Raw genomic sequence first — 14716 nt, 5'->3', positions numbered from 1 at the left:
CTTTGTGTGTATACACACATAAATATATTTGTATAGAATGAGAAGAGGAGAAGAATATATGATCTTTTACATGACACAAGAGACAGAGAGAGATGGGACAGCTTCGAGTCTGAGGTGATGTATGCTTGTGATGTTGGATAACTTATGGCCCAAATGATTGATGTAGTTGGATGATGCTGACAGGACCAAATCTTGTTTAGTTTTTGGTGGACATGACAACATTATTTGTGTTCATGTGAAGCTTCATATTTTAGTGCAACTGCAACTCTGCAATCATCACTTTTCATGGAGTTGAGGAGCTCTACAAATCACCGATCACTCGTGTGCAAAGCAATTGATATAATCCTAGTTGATAGCTACGAAACATATTAGCATTAACCCTAAATGCCATTTCAAATAAGGCAAGTTGGATATATATATATATCAATCAAAAAGGTTGGTTTCAAGCTTTGCAATGCTATCAACAAAGAGTGAAATGAGGAAAAAATATAGTGGTGAATGTATTATGTACAGTCTCTTTTAAGTTTCATGAGAACTGTTTGTGGGAACATACAATAAATACTAAGTACAAGAAGGGAATTACAGTGCAATGTTCATTGTGTTAGGGTGATTGATATACCATGTAAGGATAATTAACTTATTAAGATTGATGTGTAGGAGCTTTCTTACTGTCACACTGTGCCATTTTGCTAATGATATTAATTCCTACTTGCTATTGTTAATATGGTGTTCAACAGATGAGTAAGAATGTGAACAAAAAAAATTGAGTTTGAATTGTCAGGTCAAGTTTTTGTTTTCTGTCTTCATATTTTTGTTGTTTGTGCTGAAAAGAGAGATGAACAAGTCTTGGTTTAGATTGGATCAGCTGATCCCTGTCAAGCATTGTAATAATTCTCACAAGAAATGTCTGCACCACCACCATATGCATTTCAATAATCCAATTGACTAATTAATCATTTGTTGAATTTGACATCATGGCAAATCACATGCAATGACATTAGTGTCTTCCCCTTCATGAGCAATTCCTTTTTTCTTGCCCTTTCCTTTGGGGTTTTGTAGTACAGGAACACTGTTGATGAAATATTTTGTGAATCAACATGATTGCTTTTCAAGGTTTAGTTCACTTCAAAGATTAGATCAATCTGCAACAATATTTGGCTTCATGCAAGTGACTTTTCAGATGACTACAACAATTTTTTTGGTACTTCAATGCATGAATAATTTGATGTCTGAATTCAAGATCTGAAGTAAACACCTTCAAACTTGAAAAGCAAAACATATGCACCGAAAAGAAGCAAAAGTATAAGCCAAATCAAATTTCTGCTGTGTCATCAATTACTTCAAACAAAGACCACTGGGACTGCAGTTTGATGTTCTATAAGCTTCCAGTGTTAGGTTGACTCAACCTGGTCGAGGTGCATGTTCCTGTGGGTCAGAGTTACCTCTGACTCGGTTGTTTCCTTCACAAGATGACTGATTCAGACACAGGCCCATGGCACAGCTAATACCCTTTCCGAAAACTTGCTTGTCAACTAGCAGTAGATTCCGGGAAACTACACCATCCAAGATGAAGGTGATGGGTGATGAGAAGACTGAGATTTGGGAGAGAGGAATACCAGGACAAACTCTATGTATTATATTGTGGGTAGAGAGAATATTCTGGGTAATGAAGCCAATAACAGTGGCATTAAAGAACCCTAGTAGCTTCTCTTGGAAGTGCCTTGAGCGTTACGTATCTTATCCTTCGATATGACTAGTCATCTCTCTATTTCTTTTCCTTTGTTACATCGACCCCGACATCACAGCAACCTTCCCTTTGTTTCCTTCTCCTTGGATCTCCATCTCTCTACCGTAATTGTCTGTTCTTGGGATCTCCAAAGCTTCCTTATTCGAGGTGCACGCAACCATGGTGGATGACTGCTGGGACTTGCCCCCTGGCTTCAGATTCCACCCTACGGATGAAGAGATCATCACTCATTACGTCATGCAGAAGATCATCAACCACTGCTACACAGCAAGAGCTATCGGAGAGGTGGATCTGAACAAGTGTGAGCCATGGGATCTTCCAAGTACTGATGCTTCTCTTCCTCCTCAAGCTTTCCATGCCTTGTACCTTTCCTTGTTGCTGTCCGGTTCTAAGATTTTGGTGCATGCATGTTGTGTTGTTCTGTGCTAGGCAAGGCAAAGATGGGAGGAAAGGAGATGTACTTCTTCTGCCAGAAGGACAGGAAGTATCCAACTGGCACGAGGACCAACAGGGCCACTGAAGCTGGCTATTGGAAAGCCACCGGGAAAGATAAGGAGATACGTAGGGGAAAAGGAGTCCTTATTGGCATGAAGAAAACCCTTGTGTTCTACAAAGGAAGAGCTCCCAGAGGAGATAGGACTAATTGGGTGATGCATGAGTTCAGGCTTGAAGGCAAATATCCTCTCTCCAATCTCCCCAACTCTGCCAAGGTACTATTATCCTCTCTCTCTCTCTCTCTCTCTACATGTAACTAAACCAGTTCCATTGCAGGATGAATGGGTTGTGTGTAGGGTCTTCTACAAGCATGCAGGACTGAAGAAGAGCTCACCACCTGCGATCAACTCCAATGGAGATGATCTCAAGGACTTCAGTGCCTTGCCTCCTCTAATGGATCCCCCATGCATGGAATCTAACATGAGGCCTGATTCCAGCTTCATCCACCATGATCAACTCTATGACTTCAAAGCTATTCCTCCTGCCTTCTTCACTGAGATGGCTGCCGAAGATCAACAAGTGATGAACCACCAGATGAGCTCCTCCAATCCACCTCAGAATTCAGTTCTCCACTACCCACTCCTGGTCTCGGCAAAACCGGGCTACTTGCACCATGATGAAGCAATTCCAAGTGAGGCAGCTGCTGCAGTCATGAGGAAGCACTGTCAATCCATCGGCTGCCCCTCGCAGGAAACAGGAGTGAGCACTGACCACAACACCGAGATATCCTCGATCATGTCGAAGCACTACGAAGATTTCGACGAACCCTGGGCAAGTTTTGGATTCTGAGAACGTTTCTGAAAGAACTTGAGACTGATTTGTGTGTTAGCAACCATTTTTAGGGTCTCGTTGATCTGCCCAAATCCACTTCTCATGCCTTATTTATCGCAGAGAGAGGAGGCCTTGTGGTTTAGATATATGCTCTCTCACTGTACAGAGAGTTCTAATTCTCGTATGCGTACACATTAAACTCTTCTATAGATGACAGAAATGTTGAATTAGCTGGTCTCATCAACCACAATGTAACTACCGGACTGGTCATTCGTACCTTTATATAGGAGTACTGTTCGTTGGCTTCTCCAACCTCTCCAAAATCTAGCAACATGTGGTCTATCCAGCTCAAGATTTGTTCATAGATATCATGAGAATCTTGGCTAGATATTCCTGTCAGCAGCAAATATGAAGCTCCTGAGCACATCCCTCAAACTTCATCAACTCATTGATCATAGGATTCAAAGGGGGATAGTGACTGGCCAAGAGATGCGCAATAAGAAATTATTTAGGGTTCAGCAAAAGGTCAGGAGATATGGATGCAAGTGCAAGTGGTGAGGTGCTCTATTCATGTGATATGCTTGACCTCATCAACCAGGTTTTTGTCTAATGGGATGAGGATAAAACACACTTCTCCTTTGGGCAAAAGAATTTGGAATAAATTAGCACAATAGTCTCACCAACAGCCATTTTTAGCCACTTGATCTCGAAGAAGCTAATCGAATTCTTGTTCTGTAAACTACAATAGTATTTGCAATAATCAAATAATGGTATTTGCCTTTGTAATGATACTATGAACGCTTCCTTAGGACTTAAACATTAGGAAGAAACCAAGAAAATAGTCTCACATACTCCCATTTGCAACCACTTGATTCCAAGCAAGCCAACCAAGAAAGTAGAGTTTGTACTCATGAAGTAGAAGTCTTTGCCTTTATAATAACACTGTATATGCTTCCTTAGGGCATAGGAATTAGGAAGAAACTAGAAAAATAGTCTCACAAACTGCTATTTGCAGGCATTACAAACTAAATAGAGTTTACAATCATGAAATAGAGGTCTTTGACTTTACAATAATACTATGCATACTTCCTCAGCACTTAACAATTTGGAAGAAATGTGGAAAATAATCTCACAAATTGCTATTCGAACTACATGATTCTAAGGAAGACAAACAAATCTTTATTAGAAAATTTAATAGAGTTTGTAATCATAGTGGTAATGTGAATGGATCATTGAGTCATGATGGCTTAATTGTCATATTCATGTAATACGTTCATACGTACACGCATACATAGCAACCACATGTAGAAATATATTGGTGTTTTACATACACATACATAGCTTACCTATATTGTAAGACATCACAATCCAATATTTGATTGGTTCTGTAAGTACTTATTGAATGACTCTTAGACTTATACTTGTGCACGTTCTTAGGCTTAGGACAGGACGATCTTTCGATGTCCTTCTCTTGGTCATGAATTAATGGTGAAAATTAGTAACATTTTTAGTACAAGCTATCTTAATTGATTATTATATTTGTTTGATGCGTGAATGACTTTCCAACCTATCTTTCCAAGTTGAGAGTTGGAATTCTCGCTACGATGCATGATGTGCTTGTTGTTCTTTGGTCCTCTACAATAAACCTTTTCCTCGGATGGGATCTGTTGTGCTCGAAAAGAAAGAGAACAACTGATCGAGGTTTTATTTTGACTGAAAACATGATGGAATTGTAAGGTGGATCCTTACGATCTCAGATGCACAAGAACTGGCCACAAGCGAATGAGATGCGTTTGTCGTGTCTGATCACCGCAGAAAAGTGTTGCCAGCTGCGACTCATGTTGTAAATGGCATCTTACAATCGGTACGTCAGATCGACAACGTGTGCTCAAAACTAACCTGCCATCCCTTTGACTTCCGGTGGGGTCAGCTGATGACATCGCAGTCTCCAATGGGGCGACATCCACCGTGTGGGTCCCGCCTCCTTCCCGGACGCACCCGAAGGGCGATATCAATAAAGAACGACGGCAAAGATATGGGGAAGACTTGCCGCAATGGCAAAGCTGATGCTGAGGTGATGTGGATAGAAGGGGGCCAAAAGACAGATACTGCTACTACTACTTTTTATGAGATGAGGATGAACTAACCCCATGATTCCATGCTTCACTGATATGAGAGACACATGATTTAACCCCGTTTAATATGTGGATAGAATGGAACCAATATGAAGATAAAGAGTACTCCTCCATGAGATCATATGCTACAATGATATGGAACATGTTCTTCTTGTTTCTTATCTTTGTTGGATGATGTGTTACCTCCCTATCTTGATGCAGATGTGGTTCCCAATCTTTGCATCACTGTGGTAAGATATCATCATCCTCTCTCTCTCTCTCTCTCTCTCTCTCTCTCTCTCTTTGCAGATGAGTTTGACTTGAATATGTTCTTGGTGTAACTCATTCATGGATAGGTGGCGTAGGCCACGGATAAGACATGACCTGAGAACAATGGATGTGAAACCCCATGGAGGATTCAGATTATGTAGAGAGATGAATCCCAGCAATGAAAGGAGAGTAAAATGGATGTCTAGTGAGGATCAAACACAGAAAAATCAACATGAAAGACAAGTAGGAAGCTGACTCAGTGAATTGACCAAATGAAGCCAAAACAAGAACAAACACTCCTACACTGGTAGTCATCTCCCAAAACCATCATCACAGGTGTTTGGTCTGGATCGTCTTCTTTTTACTGTTTCGAAAAGAAGATCAACAGCACCATGAAAAATCCTATTTAGATGTTGTCCTATGTGATCCTCATGTTTGAAATTTCTATCAAGTATGAGTTGTACCAAAAGCTTCCAGCTTTAGGTTAAGGTAGATGACCAAATAAACTTCAATAGTAGTGCTCCCACTACACCTCACCTACTCCCATTAAGATAGCTCATTGAAGTGGCTGATCTCCATTAACCACATGATGGAGACTGTTCACCTTTCCTAGCTTTGCATTTGCTCCCTCTTGATTCACCTTGATGTCATGCAAGAAAAAAAAAAAGGATTTGTTACCAAGTCTTGTCATGATAAGTTGTTCATCGCATTTGACACTCAACAAAGTACTCTTTCTTTCACACTACCGTAGGCTTCAAAGGGAAGAGTTGATTGATGTGACAATCTTGATTTGGAACCCTAAGAAGTTGACAGCACATTTTTTAGGTTATATTAAAAAATATTTTAATACATATAGGTGTGAATTGAATCAAAGTTAAATATTTTTTTTTCTCGAACCCTCTTATATAAAATATAACAAATCTTAAGTATAATTGGTTGATAATATGGAGGTTATATCTCTTTGTCGATAGTCAGATTAGGTCAAGTCGGATTGAGTTAATTAGTAAGATTGAGTGAACATAAACATTAATGACGATAGAACAAAGATTGATTGATATCACATGTGTGCTATTCTTCTTATTTATATTAATGATTTTTTATGTCATGAAAATGACATTGCCATGACAAAATTTGGATTGCTTAATTGGGCTATTATTCTCTATTTTATCAAACATTTTATCTCCCTTTGTTTTTATTTGTAGGTATTGGCTAATTATTGGTTGGATATTGGCTAATTAGGGCTTAAGGAAAACCAATTTTAAGTCCAATAGTGGTCCGGTCCAATCCAATTAGCTTGGTTCTTATTTGGACCATAAATAGGCCGTTTGGCTTGAGGCTCATTTTGTCAAGGATGAACCACACCGAGTCAAGATGTTGAATCTATGCCTCTTTAGCTACCCTAAATCTTCAACTGCACAGCACCAATTCCTTCTTATCTATGAATTCTCTGCAACGATATGTTTTCTTTTTCTTGCAAAGGAGATCAAAACATTGGATTCACACAACTCTATTGTTTCCGAGATATACAATTCCCACCGAATAAATAATTTTCTTTTGTGAAAAAAAAACCATACTCGTCAGGGATTATTTATTTTTCTAATGCAATTTTAGGACACTACTGTTCTGAAAAGTTTAGGTTATTGGTTTGTGGGAGAGTAACAATTTTTAGTTCAAGCTTTTAGAACTTTGCATGCCATGTTCATCAATCAATTTAACAAAGATTAATTGATATGAGGTGCTAATAGTCATCTTATGTCTCATCAAAAATTGATAAGCTTGTTTGGTTGTACAAATTATGATTTACTGTTATATCATTCATATCGTATATCGTATTATATATGATGATCATAATATTCTAACTATGTCCGTGATAAATAATTTTAAAGCAACGGAAGCAATCAATTAAATATCATGGCGAGATAGTATGATAAACCTAGCAAACATATGTAGGAAGAGTAGTTAGATCATGACCTAAGAAGGATAAATAAGTAGTCTCTTAATATCCTAAGCATAATGTGCTCGCAAATGGTTAGTCTATTCACAAACTACAAATTCAGCTTTTATTATTAATAATATAATAAGTGATTATTGTAAATCAACATCTCAATAATCCATTATTTCAAGTTAATATGATATCTTATATGTGAGTACGTAGTCTTTCGTCCTCTATAAATATCTTATCACTTTTTTTTATAATTTTTTAATGTTTCATTCTTAGATTATTTTCATATTTATCCAACATTCCAACTACAAAATTAATATATTATCTCATGTGTGTTTGAACAAATATGAGCTTGAGAGACTTTAAACTGTATGAGAATATCTTTTATTTAGTTCCTTTACAAGTTATTTTTAAAATATTGGCTTTAACCAAAATTTTCATGTCTAGTAATAGATATATTATTAATTGAATAAAGCTACATACTAAATCTCTTTAAGATTTAGTCAATATATTCTTTCTAAAATATTCTTCGTAATTCTTGAGATCTATCCATAAAAATCTTAATACCATTAAGAAGTATGTTGGATTCATACAATAAACTAAAATTCTATTGACAAGCAAAATATTATCAACTTATAAGATCAATACAATAAATTTACTTTTACTAACTTTTAAATATATATTTCTTAAATTTTAAGAAATTATAGTAATATGAAACTTTATATACAATTGTATAGAAGCTTCTTTAAGCTATAAATAGATTTTCTTAGTTTATAAGTTTAACTTTCGTTTTCTGCGAATCCTTTAGGATGTCTCATCTTAGTAATAAGAGTGTGATTTAATCTTTTAGCAGTGCCATTTTATTATGATATACCTGATAAAGTATATTAAGTACAAATATCTCATTTTTGTATGAACCTAACAAAAGTGTTAAGATTCTAACATGACTTATCATATTTATCATAAGATTCATTACTCCTATCATATCTAATAATTTTAATTTTTTTTTTCTAATTATCCCTTAGACTTTATTTATTATGCCTTAAGAGCATCAATAACCTTAGGCTTTCTATGTATTAGATACATATATGCATATCTTGACAAGTAATCCATAAATGTGATTAAGTATCTTTCTTTGTTAAAATAAGAAATATGAAGTGGTTCATATATATGAGTATGAATAATTTCAAGAAATTCTTTACTTATGATTTTTTTATATATTTAGTTTACTTTTATTTAATATAATATATGCAAGCATCAAAATTAATAAAGTCTAAACCTTTCAAAATATTATTCTTCACTATTATTTTGATTATTTCATTGGAGATATGCTTCAAATATCTATATCATAAGATAGAAGATTTTCTATTATTGAAACTATATTTCAATCTAACATTTGATTATAGAGTCGCCAATATCTTTGTAAATTCAAGATTCAAATTAATTTTAGAAAAACCATCACATAAAATTTTAAAATTAATTTTTATTAAATCATAATATATACTAAGTTTATCATCAATAGAAAGATAATATTATAACTCATTAATTTTGGATAGAAAAATTAAATTTCTAAAAATAATAAAAATATAATATCTATTCACAAGATCCATCAAATGACTCGTCTTTAAGTATAGACAATAACTTCACACTATTATATTTTTTCTTTTAGATAATTCCTCGTAACTTTTATTTTTTTTAGTTTTCGAGTTGAATGAAATCCATACATATTATTGACAACATGAGTTTAAGTACCATTATCAATCCACCTAAAATTAGAAGGAACCTTTGTAATATTTGATTTGAAATATATAAATAGTAAGTTTATACTTTTTTTTGAACAAGCTTTATATTTAAAAAATAATTCTTCACATATCGGTTCTTGCCATAAAAGTAATTTAGTATGAAGACTTTTTTTCCATTAGTCTGCTTAGCATTTTCAAACTTAACAAATTTATTTGGTGGATAGTATTTCAATCTTCTTTTCTTATTACCACATTGTTGCATAGTAGTTAAAACATTTTGACATCTTTCTTATCTAAACTTTAATTCTTCTTAAACATATATATGGTAGTTAGCTTATTCATGTCTCATTTATCCTATTTGTATTATAGTCAATCTTAAATAAGCTAAGTTGAGGAGAAAGAGAAATAAAAATAAATTATATAAGGAATGACTCATCTACATTAATGTCTAATGCTTTAAGTTTCGTAGTCTTGTCTTAGTCATATTAAAGATATGATCATAACTCTCTAAAGTGTCATCATGCTAAACTGTAATCAATTCTTTTATTAATATGACAAACAATAACTTATTTTCAATAGCTCTCACATATACAAGTTTACTGGTTGCTAGTGATAATAAAGCCTTGATATTATTTACAATTGTTATTCTTATAAACATTAGAGTGAACCTATTAGATCTTTTTCAAGTATTTATTTTATTAGTTAGTTCTACGGTATTTTCATTAGTCAGATCTACGGGTCTTTCAACAAGTATTATGAATTCAAGATCTAATACACTTAGTGTGAACTATACACATCCTAATTATTCTAAATAATTTGAACTAGAGAGTATAGGGATAATAGAAGCATGAGAATGCATAAAAGAAAATATCACTCTAAAATATAAAATAACATTAATACTTTGAGTTTTTTTAAATATGAACTATTGATATCATTCATATTTGGGTGAAATTTTAATGTATTAGTGTTCAGAATTGTTTTTGGAAGACTAATATTATCCTTGTTGAATAGTATTATTATATTTAGAAATATAATCCTAAACTATAAAGATATTCAAAATGATATCATCATACCTCATTACATAATTATTCAAGGTAGATTCCCCTTTTACATCATCTAAATCTCCTAATTATGTATGCAATAATAAATATTTTTTTAAGATCATTTAAAATTAATTCATTAAAGTATTTTTATAAGTCATCAATCCAAGCTACTTTAACAACTATAAGACCAATACAATAATATAAAATATAATTTAAAATATTCTATAAATGATAGTGCATATGACATACAATAATGCCACCTCGGTGCTACATTGGTAAGTGCAACCACCTTTTGCTATGGTAGTGGATATGGAATATAATAACAATAAGAGAAGGGTGATAACACAAATACTTTTAAACTTTTACGATCGAAGGTATTTAATTTTAAATACCGTAGATCATAATTATGATGTTATATGAAATAAATTTAATATAAGAATATAAAATTAAATAATAATATATTCAGATTAAGATACGTATCTTTCGATACTATTCAGAATATTTTCATTTGATTTGTAGAATACACTTTGTAATTCAATTTTGAACGTAATACCGATATGCAAGAGAACTAGACTCCTTTTTTTTTTCTTCCTCTTTTTCATGGGACCACTGTGAGTGATGAAATAGAGACTAAAGATAGACGAGAATAAATCAATAATCTCAATCATGTCATGTTGTATCATATCGTGTTTAATTTCTAGGAGATCTTATATATTTATAGTTAAGAATAAAGAGTCTAAAACAAGTGATTATAAGAGTCCCTTTAATTAAGGTCCGGTAGTTATAGGTGCCCTGCAAGCCAATCACATAAGTAATGACACGTGTGACTTGACACGCAGTCTTTTTGTTTATTATCATATTTTAGTATTTTATTACTTTATATCGACTGTTGCTTGAATATATTATGATGTTCATGGGTCTGTACAATGAGAATCAGATTGTGATGAGATCACGATAATAAGACCAATTCTCCTTTAAATATAGATCCTAAGGTTACTCGAGAGGGACATCGAGATAACCGGACAGACTGGTGTGTTGTATACCCGTCCATATGATGGATACAGTTTGTCTTATAGTTGCTCGTGTGGGACACTAGGGATACAATACATGTGCTCATTGGGGAATTAGTTCACTAATCGATCCGCTTACAGAATGCTGGATAGTTGATGATGCCTTATTGTCAGACAACGATTCCATAGTCCTAATAGTATATCTAGTCCTTAGACTTGAGCTACTAAGGATATCTTATATGAGTACTTCCACTCTTTGATACCGGACTTATAGATCTGGAGGTTCCAGATCTAGCACAACTGATCATCATGAGGAATAGCTAAACTTATGAGGACTATTGAGTGTTGATAAAGGATCATTCACTCTCGGTGTTATGAGAGGAATATCTCATGTGTTCTTGCTCAAACAAATCCATAACTAGGGTTATTCGGATTAAGAGAGAAAGAATTCTCCGGGAGAATCCGATTAGAGCGAGACTCAAGTAGAAACCGTATAAGCCTGACAGTACCATACCCGGTACACGGTCTCTAGGATATTAGATGGATGAGAGACTATAGGTATATGGTAATTGAGGATAAACGAGTCTAATGGATTGAATTCCCCTATATCATCTGGGGACTACGACGTAGTGGCATAGTACATCCGCAGTCGATGAGTCGAATGAATTATTATAGATATAATATTTCACCGAGTCAGAAGGAGTTCTGACATGTATGACTCACGGCTAGCTCGATATTAGGCCTAGAGGGTCACATATATATAGTAAGCATTGCGTTGAGTAAAGGTTCGGATATAAGATATCCGCCGAAGCCCCTATCTTATTGGATGTCCAATAAGCCCATAAATTATTGGATCATATGTATGAGATTCAATAAGAGCTAATTAGAGATTATTTGATAGAGATTCACTGATCTAAGAGGCTTGGGTATTTGGATGGAGATCTAATACCCAATAGGGCAGGATTCATTAGGGTTAAGTTAACAGGGGACCTCGGTTCATAGGCTAGAGTCTTTTTGGTTTGTCTCTCCTATTCTCCTCCCCTTCTCCTCCTCAGAGCAGGCCTGAAGTTATGAGAAGTGTCATTACAACCCTGTTATATGAATCACCGGTAGAGAGGAGAATGCTTGACCTCCTTCACCCTCTCCTAAAGATCTGTAGGGATTCAGGGATATACAATCTCCCTATGTAACACAATCTTTCATTTACGTAGTTTTAAGTTTTACGAATCTTACGCACCAATCTTCGTACGATGACGAACACATATTTGAGAATTAGAGATTTTATTTTTTATGTTCTTCCGCTGCGCATGTGATATCGCCCCCTAAATTTTCCAATAAGATTATCCTCTAACAAAATCATATCATAAGTGAACTTTCTTTTTATTAACGATAATTATAATCATAACACAATAAGAACAATAATATATCTTATTTAATTAAATACCATCAAATAGTCTAACATTAGTATGATTATTTTTATATATCAATGTGAAATGTCAATCATATATATATATATATATATATGAATGTGAAATATCAATAAAAAATGCATGAATCTGTAAACCGTTTGTTCAGATGCAAGATATGAATTTTTTTGTTATTATGAGAAAAATATTGGATGCAAATCTGACATAGATGCAAGCATTTATGTAAAGAAACACATGATTTATGATTGTTTTTTATATGTTAACGAGAGCTATCAGTCAAATATTCATGAATCTGTACGTTGTTTGATTCTTAGAGAAGCCAGATATGCAATTTATGATTATTATGAGACAATAATGGATGCAAATCTGAGAGAGACACAAGCACTTGTGTGAAGAAACACATGATTTATTCGAATAAAATACAGCAAACATGGCAACAACCAAAAGAAAACTCAGTGGGTCTCCATTGCAAAACACCATTGGAGATCTCATGTCTCTTGACTACATACTGTAGCACCAAGAACATTTGAACTGATAAAAGCATGGCGTTAACAGATGCAAGAAAGCAATGGAAACATACACAAATGGCAGAAGAACTGCACCAGAAGTGGATTAAGCGGACACGGTCATCAGAGGTTTAACATGAGGAGCAGGAAGAAACATGTAGCCAAAGACAACTTGCCCACATCTTCTTTCTCCAGTTTACTTAGCTGCAGAAACAATGGCAGATACTGAGCAATGTCGGCAAGTCATCCTTGGCTGCAGGCATACTTCCTGATCCTGATGTCAAGCCACAGATGAGAAGGGATCAGATCACAGCTGAGCTCGAAGCCTAGTAAGTAGAAGAAGATGCAAGTACGATTTCGGCGAAAGGAAGATGTTTATTCTGCTTATATAGAGCAATTTGAAGGGATTTAGATGCTTCATATTTTATGAATTATCTCCAATCGAGGTGATGAGGACAGCTCCTGGAAGGATCTAGTTGTGGTCCTGTAGAACGAGGAGCAAGTGATAAGGTCTCACTATCTCTCTACACCATTCAAAACAATGCACTTTCCACTTCCCCATTACCAGCTGAGAAGATTAGCCAGAAACTTGTTACCATGAAGATTTTATCCACAGATTGTCATAGAAGAAACACTTGTCTGATTAGATTGGATTTTCCAACAGATCATTTAACGTACTCGAATCATCAAAAGAAGGAAGAAAGACAGGTAGAATAAATGCATATGATGGCATTTATAGCATAATGTGATACAAATCCTGTAGGTGTTGTGATTATACTCTTCTGACTACCTCATAAATACAAAACCAGGCATCTGTAAATGCACATGGAGGAGGCAGAGGAGTCATCTCAGTGGGATTATGATGGACATAGATTTATTAAAATATCATGATGAAATCAAGGGAAAAGATTGACTTGTCTAACAATGATTCTTTCTATTGAATTGGCTCTCATTTGATTCCTTTTTCTTCTTTATCATTGTCGAGGAAAAGTTGCCAAAAGGATCTAAAGAGATCACCTCTCTTTTGGTGTCACAGGTTGTCATTTTCCCCAAGTATCATCCATTCGAAGCTTGATGTCAATGGCGACGGCAACCACAGCTGCCCTCCCAGGACCTTCTTTAGGGTTCAATGAATGGTCTCACCTTATCCTCAAGTGGAGTCGAGTCTCACCTTATCCTCAATGAATGGTCTCTACAACTTCTCACTGTCTGCACACAAAAAGAAGCACCTTTGAGCCCTTTCATGGGGAGGGGAGGTGCAGGTCCCATGGATCTCACCTGGCAGCCAATAAAGTAATCAGTAGCAACAAATGAATTCCTTGGAAAGATGAAACCAAGTGGGCCTAAGGAATTGAGATCCAGAGAGACATCTATAGTAACACAACTTATACAAGTTCTTTTGGGGATTTGGAGGAAGCTGGAAAATGATGGCATAATATGTCACTAAAAGAATTTTTACTAGTAAAAGAGAAGGACCTAAATAGAAAAATATAGCCAGATTGCTTCACAAGATTGGAATTTCACAGGTGCCATGTGCCATCATATTATGGTTAAAATATAGACAAGGAAAGCTTTTCTGTTCTCAGAATTTAAATCAGATAATATCAAACATTGAACATGACAATAAGTAATAGTAATAGTAGTAGTAG

At 34.9% G+C, this 14716-nt stretch overlaps 1 protein-coding gene across 1 annotated transcript; it reads left to right on the top strand.

Annotated features, from left to right (window-relative positions):
- Positions 1-1661: 1661 nt before the first annotated feature.
- On the top strand, positions 1662-3320 carry LOC103977767 (NAC domain-containing protein 87). Its single transcript, XM_009393371.3, has 3 exons — positions 1662-2069; positions 2177-2457; positions 2519-3320. Exons 1-3 carry the CDS (start codon positions 1907-1909, stop codon positions 3029-3031), a joined length of 957 nt encoding a protein of 318 aa, XP_009391646.2. The 5' UTR covers positions 1662-1906; the 3' UTR covers positions 3032-3320.
- The last annotated feature ends 11396 nt before the right edge of the window (positions 3321-14716 follow it).

Source organism: Musa acuminata, chromosome BXJ1-3 (genome assembly GCF_036884655.1).
Source record: "Musa acuminata AAA Group cultivar baxijiao chromosome BXJ1-3, Cavendish_Baxijiao_AAA, whole genome shotgun sequence".
NCBI lineage: Eukaryota > Viridiplantae > Streptophyta > Magnoliopsida > Zingiberales > Musaceae > Musa > Musa acuminata.
The sequence above is the reverse complement of the archived record's forward strand: the minus strand, read 5'-3'. Positions and strand labels throughout refer to the sequence as shown.

Bases quoted from the DNA above. Each gene is read 5' to 3' on its own strand.
- LOC103977767 (XM_009393371.3), top strand. From the start codon at position 1,907: ATGGTGGATGACTGCTGGGACTTGCCCCCTGGCTTCAGATTCCACCCT. The intron at 2,070-2,176 runs GTACTGATGCTT...GTTCTGTGCTAG, and splicing joins TGAGCCATGGGATCTTCCAA to GCAAGGCAAAGATGGGAGGA. The intron at 2,458-2,518 runs GTACTATTATCC...GTTCCATTGCAG, and splicing joins ATCTCCCCAACTCTGCCAAG to GATGAATGGGTTGTGTGTAG.